The sequence below is a fragment of the Micromys minutus genome (assembly GCF_963924665.1).
Source record: "Micromys minutus genome assembly, chromosome: 4".
NCBI classification, from domain to species: Eukaryota; Metazoa; Chordata; class Mammalia; order Rodentia; family Muridae; genus Micromys; species Micromys minutus.
Window position 1 is genome coordinate 82,976,193 of NC_137973.1, and position 22,896 is coordinate 82,999,088.

The 22,896-nt window shown below is 38.2% G+C and overlaps 1 protein-coding gene across 3 annotated transcripts in view; it reads right to left on the reverse strand.

The window, feature by feature from the left end:
• Positions 1-64: 64 nt before the first annotated feature.
• Positions 65-22,896, reverse strand: part of NEXN (nexilin F-actin binding protein) — a 30,550-nt gene continuing 7,718 nt past the window's right edge. For 2 of the 3 annotated variants that reach the window (XM_080915872.1, XM_080915870.1), the window contains 13 exons: positions 19,370-19,442; positions 18,020-18,211; positions 17,534-17,612; positions 17,273-17,421; positions 14,019-14,060; positions 12,264-12,449; positions 12,015-12,185; positions 10,747-10,935; positions 8,294-8,491; positions 7,079-7,300; positions 2,821-3,006; positions 822-1,179; positions 65-737 (listed from right to left, as the gene is read on the reverse strand). In XM_080915872.1, coding sequence (XP_080771998.1) covers positions 724-737; positions 822-1,179; positions 2,821-3,006; positions 7,079-7,300; positions 8,294-8,491; positions 10,747-10,935; positions 12,015-12,185; positions 12,264-12,449; positions 14,019-14,060; positions 17,273-17,421; positions 17,534-17,612; positions 18,020-18,211; positions 19,370-19,396 — 2,013 coding nt within the window. In that variant the 5' untranslated portion in view covers positions 19,397-19,442 and the 3' untranslated portion in view covers positions 65-723. The remainder of the gene's footprint in view (positions 738-821; positions 1,180-2,820; positions 3,007-7,078; positions 7,301-8,293; positions 8,492-10,746; positions 10,936-12,014; positions 12,186-12,263; positions 12,450-14,018; positions 14,061-17,272; positions 17,422-17,533; positions 17,613-18,019; positions 18,212-19,369; positions 19,443-22,896) is intronic. The other variant, XM_080915871.1, reaches the window with a different exon arrangement.

Here is a 22,896-nt window from a genome sequence, read left to right on the forward strand (position 1 = left end):
GTTCTTGTCATTAAGATGCATTACTAAACTTTTAAAAGGGCAGATAATTATACCGTTTTTAAAGGAAAAAAGACCATTTAATGCACAAGTAACTTTATTATGTTTTCACAACACGTTTTTCATGAAATTAAATATAAAACCAACCAATATTAGAACATAATAGACTTTTATTTACAGACTGTGTTGTTAGGAATCAGGGTAACAGGGTCTCACTATGTGATTCTGGCCGTCCTACAGACCAGGCTGACCTTGAGCTCAAAAGTTCCACCTGCATCCCATATGCTGGGGTTAAGGCCTACAACACCACACTTGACATTTACAAACTTATTTTAAATCTAAGTATATAAAGCAAAATGAATTTTTTTCTAAATCTACTGATCATTCCACTTTCATTGTCAAACCATGGCTAATTTAAATGTAAAAAAAATCTATTCATGCAAACTGTATGCTATAAATAATGAAAAATATGAAACTTTTGTTTTAGCTCCTGACAGAATGAGTACATTTATTTCCCTTTCTGTCAGCTACATTTTGACTTTGCACAACATGGTGATGAACCTGATATGCATTGGAAATGGTGTTCTTTAGATGAGCTCCTTCCTATTTTGAAGTTTTGGGGAGAGATTAAGTCAACATAGTGGCACCTCTGGTCTCCTTTTTGGCCCCTCCACAGATGTATCAAGAGAGTTGGAGAGAGAGTGAGTTCCAAGTAAAGAAGGAAGCCTAGTAGTCATCCACTAAAAAAGAAGAAGAAGAATGATATTTTTTTTTCCTATTTATTTTCTAATAAAAGAAAGGATCAAAAGCCAATTAGTTCTTACTTTCAATGGTAAGAATACAGGTACTCGCTGCTGAGCCTTTATTGTTGACTGCTTTACACATATATTCTCCTCCATCTTCTGGGAAAGTTTCTGGTAAATACAGGCAGTAAGTTTCTCCTCTTTCGATGTACTGATAGTCTTCTCCATCCTGCAGTATTTCTCCTTCAAACCACCATGTAATTTCTGGCTTGGGTTCTCCTGTTACTTTAACAGTAAATCTGACTGGCTCACTGTCTACAACTGAGGTATTTCTTAAGGGCTTTTTGAACCATGGAGCTCCTGATCTGGTTTGCTCTTCATCTTCAGTAGTGGAGCCATTAACAATGCTACCATCTTCTTCATCCTCATCTTCTCTTTTCTGTATTAAAATAAGTGTATTATCAAGTTGGCATTTATTTGAGTAATAGAATTTTGAAGGTAAAAAATTTTGGGATATAGCTGAGTGTTGGCTGGAGTGCACAATGCCCTGGGTTTCATTGATTGACATAGAAAGGAGCTAGTTAGCTATTGTGGATTGATGTCTGTTTTCAGCTTCTTTGGAGCGTGAGAGAGCCTGTACTCAGGTAAAATCAGGGCAGACCACTGCTTGGGGTTCACCATGGAGGTGTGGAGACTGGTGCTGCCAGTGCCTAGCTAGTCATAGCGTTGGTTTTCTAAACTATGTACTAAGATGGCATCCAGCGTGGTAGACAAAAATCCACCAGGAATTTCTGATTGGTGGCCTAGGAAAGGGAAAATTCGTTCTTAGCTAGTGGGAAGGAGTAATGACTCCAGGAATTCTAACACGCAGGGATACCCAGTTCAGGCTCTGAATTCCCCTGTGAATGGAAATAAAAATAAGACCTACCTACTAACTATAAGTATGTATTCATAAAAGATTGGTGTAGTTAAGTTCAAAGAAGATATAGATTTTACCCATCATATGGGGAATCTTAAAGGATTATTGCTGGAAAAGGAAGGGCCCAAACATGCTGAGAACCCTGCAGTACAAGGACAGACTGAACTAGCCGAAAAAGCTGCCACCTCCAAGAAAGATAAAATGCTCTAGTCAAGTCCTACAGGATATTCATCTCTCTAACATGGGCTTTATAGGAATTTGGGATTAAAAATCCTGGTTTGACAAACTAGAAAAGCTTGAATACTCTTGTTTTGAATTGTTATCAAGATGGTTTTGAGTTTCGGGGTTATTATCTCTGGGAAAGAGATCAAGCTAAAAGTTTTCTGGTTACTGGCTAAAGGACATACTAATTTGGGAGAAAGGCTTTTGTGTTTGTGTTTTTAGAAAAGGTGATTAGACACTGCACACCTTCCATAGTTATGTGGGTCAGTATGATAGAGGGAGACCCCCCACCCCAAAAGAACTAGATTCAAGAGAGTCAACCAAAAGATAAAGATTCTTTGTGCCATTTAAACATGGCACAAATATTAAAATTGCTCATGGGCTGGAGAAATGGCTAAGCAGTTAAGAATACTGACTGCTCTTCCAGAGATTCTAAGTTCAATTCCCAGCAACCACATGAGGTCTTATAAACCATTTATAATGAGATCTGGCACCCCTTCTGGTATGTCTGAAGACAACAGTGTACTCACACATAAAATCCTTTTTTTAAAAGCCCCTATTTAAAATGGGCTTGTGGAAAGGGACTGTATTTGACATGCTCAAACAACTTAATCTTAGCTAGTCTCTACAAATAACTTGATGGTATATTGCAGAATATACAGCTTTGGTGAGATTCATCTTCAGACATGCTAAACTGACCTGCTCAAACTCTGTTGTCATGGATTTTCTGATGGATCCAGTCAAAACTTGGGACATTGGAGACTAATAACTGTTGTCATAACCTTAAGGCCTAGCCAGCTTTCCCACCCCTCCAAAGAAAAGATAGCTCAGTTCCCAGGAGGTGGTTATTTCAGGTTGTCTTTCTGGGGAATTTAGAAATGGTCAAAATCGTTTCTTAATTGTGTACAGATGTGTTTAGAGCGCCCTGTTCATACATACCTTCTGTAGTGCTGCATCGATTTCTTTCTGTTCAAACTGCATTCGTAGTAACTTTTGTTCTTCAATTCTCCTTTGTTCTTCTTCTTCTCTTGCCTTTGCCATTAGTTCAAATCTGGCTTTCATGTCCACTTTATGAGTAAAGGGAGATTCACTCTTTCTTGCAGGCTTTACATGAACATCATCTTCCTTTAAGAAGAATGAATAAAAGTGTGTGCCAAAAACTTGATATATCATTGATTCAGTAATTTATAGGCACAAAATATTTAACATTTGGTTTGCTTTGTATAATACTGTATTCAGGTTTTTAGGGAAATGTGTTAGTTGTTCTGAAACAATTTATATTTTAGTCACACTTTAAAGGCCAGCATCTCATTGGACTCCTTGCCTGTTGTGCCTAACTCAGTACTTTACTTAATAGTGCTAATACTAAGGTTCTTTATTTTTGTACATACATAACTTCATAGAATATCGTACATAGTGACAACTTTAAAATAAACTTCCCACTACTACATAAGGAATGGGTTATCCCTTGTTGCTTCTGGGAATTTTAGGAATGTGTAAATTATGGTCAGATGCCAGGGAAAAACACATAAGGAAATGGAGAGGCATCTGGAATGGGGGACACTTGTGATAAAGGTGAGTCATCTATTTCAGGGTGAGTTTTGGAAGCCAAGAAAACAAAAGGGCAGGATCACCTATCAAAATACCTAGGAAATGGACAATTGAGTGGTATGAACAACCAACAGGTTAAATTAAAAGTTAACAAAGCCGGGCTGGAGAGATGACTGGTTAGCACTGGCTTTTCTTTCAGAAATCCTGAGTTCAATTCCAAGCAACCTCAGCGTGGCTCACAGCCATCTGTAATGGTGCCTCTTCTGGCCTGTTGGCATTTATGTATGCAGATACTATATAAGAAATGGTTGACAAAAACAAAAATCCCGTTACAGTTTGCATGTAGGACTGTTGTGCCTGTGATACTGTGTGTATCTAGTGTTCGTGGAAACCAGAAAAGGGGAATATCCTCTGGAACTAGAATTACAGATGGTTGAAAGCTGCTCTCTGGATGCCTGGCAAAGAACCTCAGTCCTCTGCAAGAAAGCCGATTCATTCAGTATATGTGGTGTCAAGGGCTGAAAAGCCAGGGCTTCCTGAATGGCACATACTGCCAACTAAGCTGTATTCATAGCTATAAACTCTTGGACTCTAGAAAATCTTAATTTGTTTCCATAGTACTGTGGGGGAGCTTGGGGTGTCTGTAAAGTACCCCAACTAAATGGAAGTTGGAAAACAAACTGTAGATTAAGTCTTGACTCATGAATGTATACATACTTTGATCAGTTTGATGACAGATCAAATTTTACTTATATTTTCCTAAAACCTAGAGCATGAGGTAATAATTACCTGATGAGTACAGTATTTATGTACTGCCTACTTACTATCACGTGATAACTAGTTGCCTATAGTGCTGTAGTTCTCATTAGGAAATACATGTTCTGGGGCTGGAGATGTAGCTCAGCTCCTAGAGTGTCTGCCTAGTGTGCACAGGGCCTTTAGCACGGTCCCAGCACCCCAGAAGTGCAAGTGAGAGTAGCAGTCAAGGTGACCTGTGCTGTAAGACCTGGTGGGTTCATAGTGGTTTGCTTTTATTACCATAAATCTTCCCAAATACATGAGAGGATAGTTAAGCCAGTACATTGTTGTTTTAACCCTCACAAGATATATATAGCCTCCCTTCTAGAATTTAGCATAAACTGAAAATTTATTACTTTACATAGCTTCTCAAAACCACCATCTCAAAATGAGAAGGAAGGTTTGAATAAAGTAAAGCCTAACTGAAAGAGGTATCAACTGTTTAAACATGGATATCTTTTCTAGAACCTTTAGAAAACCAAGCTATTATAGGGAAGTCTGTTTTAAATGGAATGAGTATTATAGAGCACTGGTAATACTGGGACTCTTGAGACATGGTAGATCATTATAAAATTAAATTAGGCTGAGAGTGAAGCTCCATTGGTAGAGTGAGTATATAACATACGTATAGTCCTCAAATGTGATTCTTAGCATCATGATTGCATGTGGTGGGCTAAGGCTTCACAGGACGTGGAGATGGGAAGGTGCTAGTTGATGCCAGCCTCTGGGATACAGGACTCAAATGTAAAGTCAAACGCTATGTTCCTGTCCATGGCTAACCAAACAGGGAATTTTGTTTTTAAAGTTCTAAGAGTGGACATAGGATTTTAATCAGGTTACATGGGTGAATTACACCTTGAATCTCAAATTTTTAATTTTGAAGATACTTGATTCCCAATCTCCACCCCAAAAGAAGATCTCACTGTGTTACCCTGTCCTAGAACTCGTGCACACCAGGTTTGGTTTACAATCATAAATCTGCCTCCCAAGTACCTGGATAAAGGAGTGCATAACCACATGCATATGAACATTGTTGTTTTTCAAGGGAAAACAAGATTAAGAGATCCTTGGAGATTGTTAAGTTTACCTACAGATTTTTAAAGCTCTTAATGTCATTTAATGCATGGTGTATGGATGAGATTTACACAGTTGACATGTGAGAGCCAGAAGTAATGCACCAAACGTAGCAGTTGCATCACAAGTTTTACAGTGACTGTCTTTAACAGGAGGAGCAACTGTATATTGGTTGAACTGTTTGCTTGCTTGGTAGACTGGGGTTTTAAGACAGGGTCTCCTAGAGCCCAGACTGTCCTTGAACTCATCCTTTCCCAAGTGCCGAGATTACAGCAGTAAATTACCATGCTTGGCTTGAACTTTAGCCTTGTGCAACATAACCAGTAAAAACTTAAGTCATTACTAGACTATTATTATCTTACTTCTGTTAACTCCTCAGTTTTACATGCACATCTCACAAAGCTCAGAACTAGTGTCAGACTCTTGCACAACAGTTTACAGTATTTTATCAGACCTGATTAAACTAGTGTCAGCTAGTTGTCCTAATGAAGGTACAGTAATAGTAAGGTTCTCAGCAACCATCTAGAAGAAAACATTTTACTCAGTTTTTGTTGTTGATTTTTTTTTTTTTTTAAGTCTTACATGGTATTGGTGGTGCATACCTTTAATGCAGAGGCAGGTGGGTCTCTGAGTTTGAGGCCAGCCTGTTCTGCAAAGTTCCAGAACAGCCAGGGCTACAAAGAGGAAAACCTGTTTCCACAAAAAAAAAAAAAAAAAAAAAAAAAAAAAAAAAAAAAAAAGGTATTGCTCAGGAGGTGGAAGGAGAATCAAAATGTCTGGGTTAATCTGTTAGTTAAACCCCTGGCCCTGCCTTGATGCCTGTCTGATGCCTGTCTTCCACTTCCTCCATCATAACTTGGGAATGCCTTACTAACAGTATTTCTCTGCCTTAAAATGTTTAGTATAACAGCATTGTGGCAATTAGAGTTTCTGTTAGGTGAAGTCCTTCTAACAATTAGCTACAATGTACTTTGACAATTTCACAACATATTATTCGGTGAGTCATGCCATTATAGTCCTTGGTATCTGTTTTCTAGCCCCTCAAAATAGTACAGTTTTTATCAGCTCCTATTGTTGCTTAGTCTGCAATGTTTTTCTTTCTGCAATTTTTTTTTTTAATGTGAGAATGTTTTACAAATGAAAAGGTAACTTTGGACCCTAAAAGTTGAATAATACTTGGACAGAATAGTAAGAGGTAAAACTTGCCCTTCGGAAACCATTTCAGAAGCAAAGGCCTGAGTAAAGCATGGAGTCTGGAATGGTGCAGAGAGGACATGGTGACAGGGAGCAAAGCATCAAAAGTCTAGAATGCTAAGGTTGGATCACAAGGCACTGTGGAAGGATTTTCTCCAAAAGGTAGCATTAGAGGAGGCTACGACAAGGGTGCAGAGCTGTGCCTGTTACTTTGTGCTGAGATGCCATAGCCCTACAAACCTGGTACACTGTCCAAATATGACTGCATGGCAATAGGAAAACATATAGCATAATTGGTTGTTTTCAGCCTTAGCCCTAGCTCACTCCTGCATTCCTAGAACAAGTTACCTGACCAACTGTCACCCTTATTATCTCTTGTTTTATTTGCTGCCATCCCATTGTTTTCTCCATTCTGCACCCTATCTATTACCTCATTCCCATCCTTTTGGACTCTTGAGTGCTATATAAGCTTAGTGGACATTTGCTATTTGGTTTCCAGATTATTACATATATACCAAAATGAACTGTAAATACTAGAACCTATTTAAGACCAAGGTGATAACAAACACAACAGTATTACCTCATGGAAGTTTTCTGCTTCTCGCTCTTTAATTTCAAGGTCAGTTGCTCTCCTTTTTGCTCGTTCTTCTTCTATCTTCTTTTGTACTTCTTTTTCAGACAACTGTCCAATTTTTTCAAACTTGCTTTTTAGATTTTTAGCTTGAATCGAGCCACTCCTTTTTAATTTAATTAATTCTTCATATTCTCTACTCATCCCAAAGCTTTCATTTTCTTCTTCTTCCTTCAAAGGAATAAGATTTCCGTATATTGACTATCAGCAAATTACAATGAATTACAGTGAATGTCCTGTCTTATCTCTGTGGGGAAGTACAACAAGCAGATGCTTGGAATGCATAGGATAACTGGATATATATGTATAGGATATGGATATATGTACTGTTTTAAGAGTTTTATTTCTGGAACTGGAAAGATGGCTTAGTGGTTAAGAGCACTGGCTAATTTTTCAGAGGATTTGAGTTTGGTACCCAGCATTCACATCAAGGCTCACAACCTTTAACTCCAGATCCAGGGGATCTGACATTTTCTTTGGCTTCCACTAGCAATGCTTGCTCGTGGTGCCAGGCATATACACAGGCAGAATACCCATACACAGAAAATAAATCTTAATTTAAAAAAATCCTTATTAAGAACTTTCAGCCTTTCACATAAAGCCTTGTACAGCTTCTCTTTGGCATACTTAATTGCTGGTGTCAATACTACTGTACTTTGGACCCACAACTAGATACAATATTGGTTACTGAATTTATTTTTTTAGATTTTCTGTTCTTATACATATAAATGCTTTGGCTGCATGATGTGCATATGCCACATGCATGCCTTGTGCAGGTTAGAGTAGGGCATCAAATCCCTGTTCAGGGATACTTGTGAGCCATGGGTGCTGAGGATTGAATCTCAGTTCTCTGAAAGAACAACCCTATTATACTATCCTTTTGACGTGTTAGGACACTGTTACATACAAGGCTGACACAGGAGAAACACAATTTAGTTATAGGAAATCACTTAAAGGATCTTAATGTTTTAAATGCATTTTCAGAATCACATTGGGCCACATTTCTTGCTACACTCTACTAAGTCAGACATGGTAGCCTCTTCTAACTATATGTATCATAAAGTATGTCAAGTATCTATGTGATTAACAATACATAAAGGTCACAATGAAGCAATGTAAGGAAAGTACTCAGATAACTAAGTGGGTATTCTTACACTTACTTACCTTTCCCATTTCTTGTCTCAGTTGCTCAAATTCCTGTTTCTCCATCTCTAGTTTATGCCTCCGTTCTTCCTCTGTTCGTCGTTTTTCTTCTTCCATTTTTTGTCTTAATAATTGTTCAAAATTAATTTCCAGTTTTCCAGGAGTTAGAGATTCTTGAGAGACTGTTTTATAAATTTCTGGGGAATCATCATCTAATACCTATTTAAAATAAATATTTTGGTTTTTTTTCACAATTGTGCATCCTAAAAAGGTATTTTTTATAGAAACTAAGATTTATTGAATAAAAGTGTTTCATGTTAATCTTCTAAACTTTTACAAATTAATGAACAAGGGGCATCATCAAAAGTGTAAGAGTGTATGGAGGATGGTAACCAGGTACCAATTCTCCATTGAAATTAACAGAACATGCTCTATACAATGAATTCATTGGAATTAGAAACTGATGTTCTCTAATGATATTAAAAATATTTTTGTTGTATTGAAGTAAATCTTCAATTCTGGTCACTAAAATAAAACATTTCAACTAGATCATAGTCTTAATGAGTAATATCTGTATCATCATAAGCTTTTCTCAGAAAAAAAGTACCTTAGTGCCATAATTTTATTGTTTTTTGCTACTGCCAGTCCAGTTATGAATACATGTAACTAACCCAGTAACCATATAAAATAGCTTAGGGTTAGTATCCTTGCTTTACACACAAGGAATCGGAGAAACTGACAGAAACGTAACATCCAAAGTCAAGGAAGCAAAGCCAAGCAAAGTCAAGACTATTTCAAATAAGATTATAAATCATGGTATACATGTGGGAAAGTGTCAACGTAAAATCTATTCATATGCTACAAGAAATTAGAAATGTCAATAATTACACTGCGTTTTATAATTTTGTAAATTTATATGAATAATTCGTTTGATTATGACCTTGAGCAAGCTACTTACCTCTCTTGAGCCTCCCTGTGACAATTTTATTATTGTTCTCACAGGATTAAACAAAACTTGGAAATGCTAAGTGCATTTTCTAATATTGAGGTAGGCTCCCAACTGTAGGATTGTAACTTAAAAAAAAAAAATGTTCATCTGTCTTACTTATTGGGGTTGGGGTAAGGCATGTAGGTGTCAAAAGAAAAAATTTTAGGAGTCGGTTCTTTATTCCTACCATTTTGGTTTCCAGGAGTGAACCCACGTCATCGGGCTTAGTGGTATATTTATCTAGCTGAGTCACTTTCCCCAGTCTCCAATAACAGTTTTATTATAAGGTCACCTGAATACAAGCAATCTCAAAATTGTAAGATGTTGATGTCTGATACATTCTACCATGAAAAAAAATTTAACTCTTTTTTTCTTTTGTGTGTCCTGGAGATAAACACTATAATCAGATCTGAACTGTGGCATGCAGACATGGACAAGAAGTGAGAGGGTCTCTCCTGGGCTCACAGGAGAAAGCAAGCAAGTTAGGACTTGTTCCCAGGCAAGGAATAACAACAGATTACAGGAATGAAGATGGGAGAGTACGCCAGGGGTCAAATAAATGGGAGTTTGTAGCCAGCTAGGCATGAATGAAAAGTTAAAGGCTTCTGAGTTTCTGATTTGAGTGTATGGACAAGTGATTAAACCAAGCACTTGCCAGAATACCCAGGATAGGCAGGAATAAATACTAGGCTATTTTATCAGAAGCCAATTAAAATGCAAAAAAGGGATGCAGTTTGCATATGTTAACTTGCTTAAAATTGATAGTTCAGATAACTTTTACAAACATTAACAACATGGTGTGGAAAGTTTTACCTTTTTGACAAATTAGGTATCAGTGTGTAAGAAAGAATGATGACTATTTTAATGGTGGATAAATATGATTAAAGGACTTTGATCATCTACTGTAGATTGAGTTGGATTTAAATAGCAAGAATGAAAGAGAAAAGAACAGCATAAAAGAGAGTGGAATGAGAGAAAGAACAGAAAGGAAGGAAATGATAGGGGAAATTCCCTGTTTTGCTCTTGACACTCAGATGTGGCCTAAAAAATTATCCTTCCAGAGAAAGACAATGCCAGGTACAGCATTGCTAATCAAGTCTCTTTCAACACCAGCTGAAGTAAATGCAGACAAGTACCTGGTTCTTGGCATTCATGCTCTTGCTACAGATTCCAGAGATGATGGGTGCCTGTTCTCCCTCAGAGTCCAGTCATTCATTCACATGCTCTAAAGACTGAATCCTTGTGCTAGGCTTGATAGCTTAGTAAGTAAAGCCCTGTCTTAGAAGCATGAGGACCTGAGTTCAGTACCCAGAGCCCAAGTAAAATTAGGTGTATGCCTGTAATCTCAGCACGGTGGAAGCAGACAGGCACATTCCTCAGATTGCTAGCCTGTCCTGTCACAAAAGAGGACAGCATTCCTGGGGATGGCTTTTCTTAGCTTGGGCAAGTACACATGCTATACATACACACTGAATCCCAAACTCACCATGCTTCTCCTTGCTTCAGCAAATGCCTTCTTCTCTTCTTCTATTCTCCTTCGGGCCTCCTCCTCTGCCTTACGCTTTTCATCTTCTCTCCTTTGCCTTTCTCTTTCCTCAAAACTGAGTTTGAGTTTTCCTGGGCGGTACTCTCTAAAAACTGTTTCTGTGTCTTGGTTTTCATCCTCCTCATTTACCTAGTAGAGAAACTATCCATTACTAAGAATCTAAAGATTCTTTGGTACAGGATAATTACCAGTAAGAAGGCATATGGTTAGCAACTGGGCAGAGTATTACAGAAATAATTCATTTCACATTTTATTTGCTCACCAAAATATGAATTAAAACCCTTTATTAACATTTTACTGGGCTGTATGTCAATTATATTAAAATGTGCAGGTACTATTTATAAGTAAATAACATTATATTTGTTTTTGAGGCAGTCAGTGTCTCACTATACAAATCAGGCTGGCTTAGAACTCAGAGACCTGCCTGCTTCTACCTCTCAAATGCTGAGATTAAAGGAGTGCACCACCACACCCAGCCAGAAGTAATAATATTTTAAATAATGTCTAGAAAATTCAAGATGTTCAGCTGCAGTCTTCATAATATTAATTAATGAAAGCTGATCAAGAAGGTCATGGTAACTTTGAAAATTACGGCTCTTAATTTTTAAAATTTTCAAAATAAGACTGGAATCTGTGATATATATATATATATGTGTGTGTGTAGGGATTAAACCTCAGGCCTTGTGAGTGCTAGACAAATGTTCTGTCACTGAGTATGTGAGTGAGTATTGCCCAGGTTAGCCTTTAACTCTGACTGATTCTGTAGTACAGGCTAGCCTTGAGTATGTATTCTTGCTTCCTCACCCTCCTAAGTAACTGGAATTATAGACCTGTGCTCCTCAAGTGAGATTCATAATTTGACTTGAAAATGTCCTACTTGTCCTTAAATATACTGTTTAACTTACACAAAAAAACATGTATTGAGTAATATTATTATATTAACATACAGTACAATGCTAAAACAAAAATTCAAAGCATATTTAACAACACCCCAAAGTGAAAACTCAAAAATATATATATACAAGTGAATTGTATGCGTGTATACAGTTTCAAAACATGCCTTTGGGACTTGAGTGGTGTCAGTGGTAGCACACTTGTTTAGTGAGCACTAGGCCCATGCACAGTACTATGGAAAGAAAACAATGAGGAGAGGTGTCCCCACTTAGAGCCTTTCTCAGGACAGCCAAGGTTCACACACAGACACTTGCCATGTGCTGCCTCGCTTCCTCAAAGGCACGCCTCTCTTCTTCCAGGCGCCGTCTCGCTTCCTCTTCTGCTTGCTTCTTGCGATTTTCTTGTCTTTGTCGTTCCAGTTCTTCAAAAGTTGATTTCAATTTTCCCGGAAAATGTGGTTCTCTTTTGGCCTCTGTTTCATCATCCTATGAAAACAAACTTGTTACCCAAAGGGGAGTTGTTATTAAACTAAATTTTTGATTAGTTCTTATAAAAAAAGTTACCATGACTAATGAAAGACATTTTGCTTCCTTGAGAGCCCTGCAGTCTTCGTCACATCTCGGCTCATCTTCATGGTCAGCCCTTCCGTCTCCTTGTTCTCTGCCCAGGTCCTCAGGAGCCTGTGTTTTTCCAGATGTTTTGTATGATTTGGCAGGTACCACTGTTATAAGTAGTGAGTCATCTCCTTCCTATATATAAGATACATAATTAGTATTTGTGTCCTCAGTAAAACTGTAGGTGGTAGGCACTTCACCTCCATAAGTGGTGAATTAAATTGCTGTCAATGCTATAAAGGACCAAAAAAAAAAAAAAAAAAAGAAAGAAAGAAAAGAAAAGAAAAAAGAAAAACTAGTTTTTTAAACTAGTTACTATTAAAATCATTCTCTAAATTCACTGTGCATTAATCAGTTTCACTGAGATCCATTGATGGCAGTTTCAAGAAGCATTCTATGATTTGAAAGGTGGAATTGATATACCTAGTTAAGTAACAAGACTGTAGTAACATTGCCTGACTTTAGACAGTCTACATAAATTTTACAAAAGGTAGTGTGCATGTGAGAGTATTTCAAACCAATTTGATGGTGGACAGTATCAGCTTAAACATACAACAAAGTTTTCTGCTTAATCTGCTTCTCCATCCAAGTTTTTCAATACTTAATAAAGCAGTGTTTAATGAAAAAGCCAGTGAATATATTCACCTAAATGTTGTATTAACATTCACAAGACAGATAAAGCTATAAAGCATTTATCTTGTTAAAGTTTAAAACAAATTCTTTGGGGGGTTTTTTTGTTTTGTTTTTTGGGTTTTTTTTTTTTTTTTTTTTTTTTTTTTTTGAGACAGGGTCTCTCTATGTAGTTTTGTCTATCCTGGATCTTGCTATGTAGACCAGGTTGGCCTTAAACCCATAGAGATCCACCTGCCTCTGCCTCCTGAATGCTAGAATTAAAACCCAGCACCAGGGCTAGAGAGATGGCTCAGGAGTTAAGAGCCTTCCAGAGGTCCTGAGTTCAAATCCCAGCAGCCACATGGTGGCTCACAACCATCTGTAATGGGATCAGATGCCCTCTTCTGGTATATCTGAAGACAGCTACAGTATAGTTATATATAATAAATATTTTTTTAAAAAACAAAATAAAACCCTGCACCACTACACATGGCTAAAATGCATTCTCAAAATTAATTTTAATTGGTTTACTACAAATATATCATCTCTGACTTTTTTCAAAAATAAAGATTATAAAGTATAATACATGCCCCTAAATTACAAATTTTTTTTTCAATTTTTGTACCATAATTTTAGGCACACCATCAAATTGGTTGGCTCGATTTTTAACTTTCCTAGTTATCCAAGCTGTGACTTTATGGTCATTCCTTCATGGAAATCCAACATTCCTCTCTACACTAGTATGTGAAAACCAGAACGTGCGCTCTTAGAGATTGTGAGGAAAGAGGACAAGTGAGGGAAAGGAAACTGCCTTTGAAATGTCAGCTTTCAACCGCTTTAGAGGTTAATTCAGAAACCCGTCCCTAAAAGAAGCGAGGACGCTGACTTCATGACCCAGTTGGGCCAGCAGAAGCATACTTTTCTTTATACTGCAGTGTTTGTAAAAGTCAAGTATACTCTTGACTTTACAAAACAGTCTTGATTTGTTATTGTGATACTTATAACCAATAGTGAAAAAAAAGCCATTGCATGTCTTTCTTTGTGAATCAGGTAATTTTCAGTGAATGTTTCATTAAAGGAAACGTCTGTTACCTCTGATGCGGATTCGGTTCCCGTATTGTTTATGTCCTCAATCTATTGAATGAGAATTTCATATCGTTACATTACATTGAATTTCTGCTTGGAGCTTTTACACATACAACTGAAAAGTAATTTATCCATGGCTTCTGGTAAAATTTCAACTCTTGATTGTGAGCTTTACAAGGTATGATTTTTAACTTAGTAGCAGTTTAAAGTGAGATCTACAAAAACCCCTGAGATAGTAGAAGGAAGATTCATCACAAGCAATGAAATGGTGTTGACCCTATTTCTTTCTTTTTTTTTTTTTATCTTTTATTGAAGCAGGGTTTCTCTGTGTAGTCCTGGCTATCTAGAACTCTCCTTGTAGACCTGGCTGGCCTCTAACTTACAGATATCTGCCTGTCTCTACCCCCTTGAATGTTGGGATTCAAGGCATGTGCAACCATGCTCCTGTGAGCCTATTTCTTATCAAAGCTATCTGGCAATAAGAAGAAACATCACATAGATTTTACAAGGGAGGCTAATTCTGATATTTATAATATTTTTCTTATTGAATTAGGAAAAGGCCACCATTGAAAGCACATTTCTTTGGAGTTGAGGAGACACTGGGTTAGCTTGATGGGCAGGCTGATACCCAAGCAAACTGCTGAGAGGAAACAGGTGATTCCAATAATGCGGTGTCCGAAATCTCAGAAGCAGCAGACTAGTATCATGAAGTTAAAGTTAGTCAGGACGGTTTCTGTGAGTCTGAGGTCAGCCTCACCTAAGTGTCAAGTTCCAGGCCAGCCAGGGCTTCATGCTTCTTAAACAGAACAGTAAAATTCAAAATACCTTCTATTTAATAATGAATACTTTTATCAGAATAATTTCTATACTGTGCAATTTAATTTTTGAGAATGATGTTTTATTACAGACTTACTGATTATACTGACTTGCTATACAAATGGTAAAGATTTTTTCAATGCTGTTTCATACTAAGTCAGACTTTAATGGCTCTTATAAAATATAAAATAAACTTTTCTAATGAACAGTCAGATTAATTCAATAAAAAGACCCAGGAACTCTAAGAAGCAGACAGTGAGGATACGGGATAGAGAGTTCTTCAATCTCCTGCAGCTTTTCCAGGCCCTGGTCAGCCAACAGGATGCCATGGGCCTTTTATTTGTTGCTGGAGTTTCTGTTGCAGGGTTTTCTTTCACTTTTGTTCACTTTAAACCACAAGGCAACAAAAGATACAGTCATGTATTTTTTTTTCAACAGTCATGGAGAATGATTAATTTATTTCAGGGGAACTATGTATGCTACCTGTATAGTCAGGAACTGACTCAAGTCATTGTTGACTTTCACAAGTTTACATTTAAAAAAAAAACCGTTTTACAACTTTTGGGGTTTTTCTGCTTTATATAAAGCAGATTTGTTTCTTCCTCAGACTTCTTTCCTGCCTCCCACCAGCACTGCCTCTGTGTCGAAACGGATGACTCAGCTTTGCTCATCAGAGCATCTTCGGAGTTAACCAGATAATTCACCCACGGGTTCCCCAACATTTAGTTTTTCTACTGTTTAATACATTAACACCTTTTAAATTCTTTATAAGTGATGTGTTTATAAAGAGATAAAAGAGAGTGGGGGTATGTTCTATGGAGGTGTAGTCAGGTAATGGGGAACCCTTCCCCCTGAGGGACCAGCCACACAGTGTAGTAGGAAGAGAGTTTATCCAGGGCATGGGGAAGGGAGTTGAGAGGGTAGTAGGGGCAGAAAAAGAGGGGAGGGAAGGGAGGGAAAGGGAATGGAGAGAGTAAGAATGAGGGGGGGAGAAGCAGCACGTTTTATTGTGTCAGGTTACTGTGGGGTGGCGCTAAGAATGCCAACGGTAACACCCTGCAGTCTTAGAAGTGACCGTTACCTTGGTGATCACTTTAACCTTGCATACTGGTTTGTACTGTGAACTGTAAGCAAACACTACAGTGCTTTGCATTAGGTCCTATTAAACCTGAGTGAAAGATGTACTTATACTTTAGAACTAGACTTGCCATATTTATGCAAAGAAGTTACTATTACTACATTGCTGTGGTATCCTTAATTTAGTACGGCTAAAACATCATTAGCCAGGGTTCTATGGCACCCTACATACAGCAAGTGTTTGGTGTAAAGATGCTGACTTTTTTTTCATGATCATATTTTTTTAGTTCATCTTTGAGCATCCAGTCTTTATTATAGTCAGACTCACTGACAGGTTTTTGTTTTGTTTTGTTTTTGAGAAACCACTGTCTAGCATTCCATTCTTGGGTTTCAAATGGGTCAGTAAGTCTAGAAAATATGAGTACTTTGAAAGTATAGAAGATGTACATATATACACAGTATACTGTATTAGATGCCACATTTTATATACTTCAGTATTGTTTATAATTTTAATATAACTAAACTTATGTCTGCATACTTAAATATTCATTACCTATAGCATAATTAAAATTGAGAAATTCTCATTTTATAATTTGGCTTCCTTATAAAGTTTCACTACAAGATGAATGCTCCTTTTTAATCACTAGAATCTAGAGGCAACACTGACGTACTTGGCATCCTTCAGATAAGGATACAAAATGAAGTATAGGAAATTCTCGTTCTTAATATATCATCATTTACCAGCAAATAAGTAGCTGCTTGTATCCCAGCAGAGGCTCTTTGCAAAGCTGGAGTTAGTGGTGTTTGGGCGTGCGGTGGGCTATGCCTTATTTGCGTTATCACTTTCCTCTAGAAATGGCAGGGAGCGGAGGGCAGCACACCGACCTCAGGGAGCGGCTAAGAGCTCGTCTGAGCTGCTCCTGCAGAGGACCTGTGATGACTCAGAACTGTCCATAACACCAAGTCGAAGGGACTCAGTGCTTTCTGACCTCTGTGGACACTGCGTGCACATGACGGACATGCCCACAATTGTACTTTGTAATTATAAATAGTTTATGTGTGAAAATGTCATAAATCCTTATAAAATTCTCAAAGATACCAAGAAAAGTTGGGAGTATAGCCAGTTTCAGAAATGTAGAAACAATTAGTAAAATTATGGAGAATGAAAGTCTTATTATCGCTCCTATAATAGGCCAGTCTGCCCAAACTACTGGGCATTTGACATGAATATTTTCCTTTAAGATGTTTTTAGGCTAGCCACTGTTAATAGGTTTATGCTGTAGTATTCTAATTCAACAATATCCTTATTGGTTCTCATTTTTCTGCTAGTTACAGAAATAAACCTCAATGTAGCATTTAGCACCTACCTGCTCAGCTCTTTTTGCTAATTCACGCTGTATTTTTCTCTTTTCTAATAGATCCTGCTCAATTCTGCGTTTTCTTTCTTCTTCCGTTCTCTTCCTTTGTTCTTCCTGTCTGTGTTTCTCCATTTCATCAAATTTACCTTTAACTGTCCCTAAACACACACACATAAATAAATAAATAAATAAATAAATAAAACCCTTGGATATTTTGCCATGTTTCTTTCTCTTGCAGTCTCATTTATAGTTAGCCCTTGGGGCTCCTACCTGTTAGCCTTGGGACATAAGCCTTCTCTACTTTAGGAGAACTCTCCTCCTCATCATCAGAAGCAAGCATTTCTTTAATCTAGGTGATTAAATAAATAGATATGAACACATGTTTCAAAATTAGACTAGATTACATTAGAATAGCCCCTCTGCCCAGCACTGCAGAAGAACCCTCTAGGATATCCAATGGATTCCTGAAACCATAGATAATTCTGAACCCTGAGTATCTTGTCTTTTCTTGTATGGAAGTTATATTCATACAAGAAAGAGATATATTAGGCACAGTAAGAGATTACAAACATAATTACAAAAGGATAATTATAAAAATATACTGTGATGGATGTTTTGGACCAGGGTTGCTTGCAGGCTGTAAACGGTGGGAGAATTGCAGAGAGGGTTAGATGAGCTCACAGACAGAGTCTATGGAATAATACATTAAAATGAAGAACATGAAAATTTTCACAGAATAAAATAAAATAAAATGACCTCCTGCTTTCTCCTGTTCCATTCTCTCTCTCTAATATATTGTTCTTTTCTTCTTTGCTTTTCATCTCTAGAGCGCCTTTGATTTCTTTCTTCCCTGGCCCTCTGCATAGCTTCATACTTATCCTTCACATCTCCCTTGCCAAGTTTTGGCACATAGGACTTGGGGACAGGTTTAGATGAAGAAAGCAGAATCTTTGTTGGAAGAAAATAAAGAGAAGAAAGTTTAAAAAGCAGAAATTAGGCAAAGATAAGAACAACATAACATTATTTACCAAAAGAGATAGAAATGAGTTTCAAACCTTTATTTGGATCATCACAGCCTGATTAGATGTTCTCTAAAACTTAAATTGAACTTACAGAAAATATAAGAGCAGAAATTTTATTAAATCAAAAATTTTCAGAAATTAAACTGCAATTGGTAGCCTTTTACTGAGGCTGAAAGCCAGTAAAATATAAAAATCAAATATCGAACTCTAAAAGAACCTATTTTATTTTCTTATCCTACTATTAAAGATTCAAATTAACATCACTTTCTTACAAATTGAAAAGTCAATCTCAGTAAAGTATATGGATTTGTAAATGAAGCATTTTAAGATTGGGCTTCTGAGGTAAAGTCTGCATTACAGATAGCACTGTTGCTCTTACAGAATCTGTCACAAGAGGTGACCTCTCTCCTATCACACTGCCCTTGTGCAGGGCAGCCACAACCCTAAAGAAAGAGCATCTGATAGAAGACTAGAGAAACAGTTTTCCTAAACTAAGAGTGCAGATTCTTATCAGTTTTAGAAGTTTGTTTCTGGAAGAAGTTTTTGTAAATAAGATTGAGTGTCAGAATGCCAAACTCTTCCTCCTAACGATCTGCCACAGATGGTATGGCAGCTCTGGAGCCTCATGGTTTTCATCTGGGGTCTCTCAGTAACTACACACAAGAAACTGAAAGGGGAAATTTTTTTTAAAGGACTTTAGTGCAGTTTTTAGAAGATGCTGAGAGTCCTCCTCCTAAAACTGAATGATCACCTTCAAAGGTCCAAGCCTCCTTAAAACAACACTGAGTCTTTTCTAAGACCACTGTACTTAAAATTCACTGCCTTTCAAGGTTCGGTTTGCTTGTTTCCCAGAACCCAGATAAAGTAGGACCCAAAACAGCGCACAGACTGAACCTTCTCTCTTGGTACGTCCTGATATTAGCAGTCACAAACACTTAACTGTGACCTTTCCCACAATTCTTCAGTCAGCCATGTATTCTTGCTCAGCTCTTCCTCCCTTTCTCCTCCCTCCCTTTCCAAGTCTCTTCCTACCTCTCCCATCCCACCTACACACACACACACAGAAATTTTGATATTTACTTACCTCTGCTTTTTGTGAAACGTCATTCATGTTTGCTATACGTGGTTTGGGGCTGAAGCCTTGTAGATTTTTGTACCTGCAAATAATAATGATAACGATGGTGATGATAATACTAGGTGTGGTAGCACACACATCTTTAATCCTAGCACTTGGGAGACAGAGACAGGTAGATCTCTTTGAATTTATTGCCAGCCTGGTCTACACATACTGAAACCTTGTCTCAAACAAACAAAAGACAATATTGTATATGAATTTTAATGACATTCCCTTTGATATATTTATCAATGTAAGCTTTTAAATATACAGTTTGTGTACTGATACATAAGTACATAATGTATTTTAAATGTTAATATATTTATATAGAAATATATAAATTTTATATTTCACAGATATATAAAGCAGAAGTTCAAATAAGTGGTTTTGATAATCTTCAGCTCCTTTAAGACTCATGATACAGAAAATAAAAGACACATGTTTAAAAAGCCCAAGAAAGTATATAGTCCTGAAGAGCTTGAGAGCCCTCAGGGCACCTGACGTGCATGTATCATGTTGTTACTCAGTAGACGAATAAGCACCAGACAGCTTGAGATAGTTTGGCCACACTTCCTTTAAATTCAAACTTTCAGTTTCATGTAATCTGACTTTTTAAAATATGAACACACATTGATCATAGTAGAGCCTTTAAAAATGTCTCTTTCAAGCCAATGGTGGTGATGGAGCACATCTTTAATCGCACCAAATAATTTAGCCTGTTGTACGTGAACCCATTCACCCAATGAAAAATGTTTGGTTACATTTCTTTTGGCAATTTTAAGTAACACGCATGTTAAACATTCACACGCAGGCCTTTAAAACTTTTCGAATCCCTCAGAATAAATACCAAGTCATGATTGCTGGATCACATTGTAAGATGGTGTTTGCTAGCTGGGTGCCGGTGAGCACCTTTGATCCCACCACTTGGGAGGCAGAAACAGGCATATCTCTGAGTTTGAGGCCAGCCTGATCTACAGAGTGAGTTCCAGGACCGCTAGGGCTACACAGAGAAACCCTGTCTCAAAAAACAAAAATACATCAATAACCAGAAGAACACATTTAGCATAGTCAAAGAACAAACTGACTCTCAAAGTGCTGCAAATTGTTGCGTCCCCACTAGCAATGGAGGAGAGCTTGGGTGCTTCTGCCCTTGTTCTCACTTAATGCCACTGTTCTGGGCTATGGTTATTGTGGTGCTGAATGCTGTCTGGTCTTAATTGGCATTTCCCTGATAACGTACGATACATTTTTCCATATGCTCACTTTCCATGTGCGTATCTTCTTTGGTAGTCTGTTGCTTTGGGGGAGAGGTTTGGTTTTGTTTTGTTTTGTCTCACTATCCCCTCCAGTCTACCTCTTGAATGCTGGGGATTAAGGGTGTGGCCACCATAGCCATCGTATAGCCTTCGCTCACTGATAGCATAGAGACCATGGGTTGTAGTCATTACATGGGGTACTTGTTAAGCATCTACTTACTGTGTGCTAGGCTCTCTCTGGTAGATGCGAAAGAATGGAAACCTGAATAGACAGGCACGGTCCCTGTCTCCTGTTCTTAGTAAATGCCTTGAAACCAGGTTCTTAAGTAGTCTCTGTTCTTTCTGAGCTGTCGTGAGATTTGAACCCAGCTCTCCAGCAGAACTGGAAAGCAGCACACTTAGCCGGTGGCTTCAGTCTGTATCATGCTCTGTACTGCCCTCACTTCCAGACCCAGCACACTCTGTGCTCCCTGCCAAGGTTACAGGACCGGGTGCTGTCTGGAGCTTCCTTCCAACTGTAATGAAATTCCACCACAGAAAGACTGACAAGCCTGAAAGAGCCTCTTTTCTTGACTCAGTTTCTAGTGTCCTCATGGCAGTTGGGGCATATGTAAGCATGAGTGCTGTGTGTGTGCCCCTATGTACTCACATGCATGCATGTCTGTGTTTAGAGGTAGAGACCCTCTTTTTTTTTCTTTTTGTCTTTTTTCTTTTTTTGAATTTCACAAAGCTTTATTGGGTAGGACAAAGGGCCTGCTTAACCTCAGACATTTAAACTGTTATTGCTCTGAGATCCCTGGTGATCTCCTTCATGATTTCCATTGGAGTTTGAAGAGAGTATGACCAGGAAAGCTCAAAGCTTCCTTCCTTAAAAACGGGCAGTGTTATTCACCTTTAGACTGGACGTGAAAACCACACTGGAATCTATCACTGAGCCAAATTTATTTTTCCTTCTTAAATGTCTTTGCTACAAAGTTTCACTTTTGACTTCTTGTTCTTAACTTCTTGGTATATATACAATGTCTTCATCCTTCTTGTGGCACCTGGAGTTACTCTTGGGTTAGGTTCACTATCCAAAGTGACTCTAGTTTTTCTGGATCTCAAACACCTAACATCTGAATCTCCAGAGATTCCTTTCTCTTTCTGAGTCTCTATCAATATTTCTGCACCTGATTTGTTTGTTTTCTCTTCTGCTTCACAAGGCTGGGGAATCTCAGTCTGTCCTCTAGACCTCAAGCACGTTCTTTCCCCACTGACTTTGCCCCGAGATGAAGACTTCTGGGCTCTGTTATCTGTATTCTGCAGCTCTGTCTCCTGGGAGGTCCTCATAGTCTTCTCGTTTTTCTTTATCCCAACTTTCTCTGCAGATGTATCAAACTTGGATCTTGGCTGTTTTTCATTGGTTTTCTTTCGGTTCCTAGAGCTCTGGGGTGTTTTCTGATCTGGAGTGACAGGGTTTTCTTTTTTGGATTCCATTTCTTCTGTTTTCTTAATGGTGCTAATCCGCTCTTCCAAACATTAAAGTGTGCTGGAAATGATGCTCAGGCTCAGGTGATACATGCGTCTTGGTAGGAGCAGCCCTCTGTTTCTTTGTACAGGCTTCTCATCTGTTGCTTCCGGCTTTGGTGTCACAGAGCGCGAAGCCCTGGTTCTCAAAAATGCTTCTATCTCTTGCAGACTTTTTGGGGGACTGGAAAGAGTTGCTTATACTGAAGTCAGAGCTCACTGAATCTGCAAGGCTGGCTAGCCAGTGAACTCCAGGGACCCAGCTGCTTCTCTCCCCAGAGCTGCGATTGCAGATGTCTGTGTGCTCAATTTTTTATGTGGTGCTAGAGCTCTAAGCTCAAGCCTCACATTTGTGCAGCAAACGCTTCCCTGCCTGAGTCATCTCGAGAGCACTCTGTTTCCATTCTCTCTATAAGCTACCTGGACAGGACTTTTAACTCAGTCTCTTGGAGTCCTCAAATTCCAGGTATTCATCAGTCATGTACAACATTTTGGTACAGCAGTCACACATGAACAGTGAGTAGTGTGACAGTCTTTGACTCGTTTTACTGTCTTCCACTTTGAGCTGTGTACTAGCAGCCAACAATGATGTCCTCATGCAGGAGCTTCCATGGCTGTGCCTACCAGTTGATGCTTCCTAGCTCACAGACTCAGACACAGCCTGTGACACCGAGAGTGTCCATTCTAACAGTCCACTCTCCTCCAGAGGCTTGGCAACGATTTTCAAATTATCAA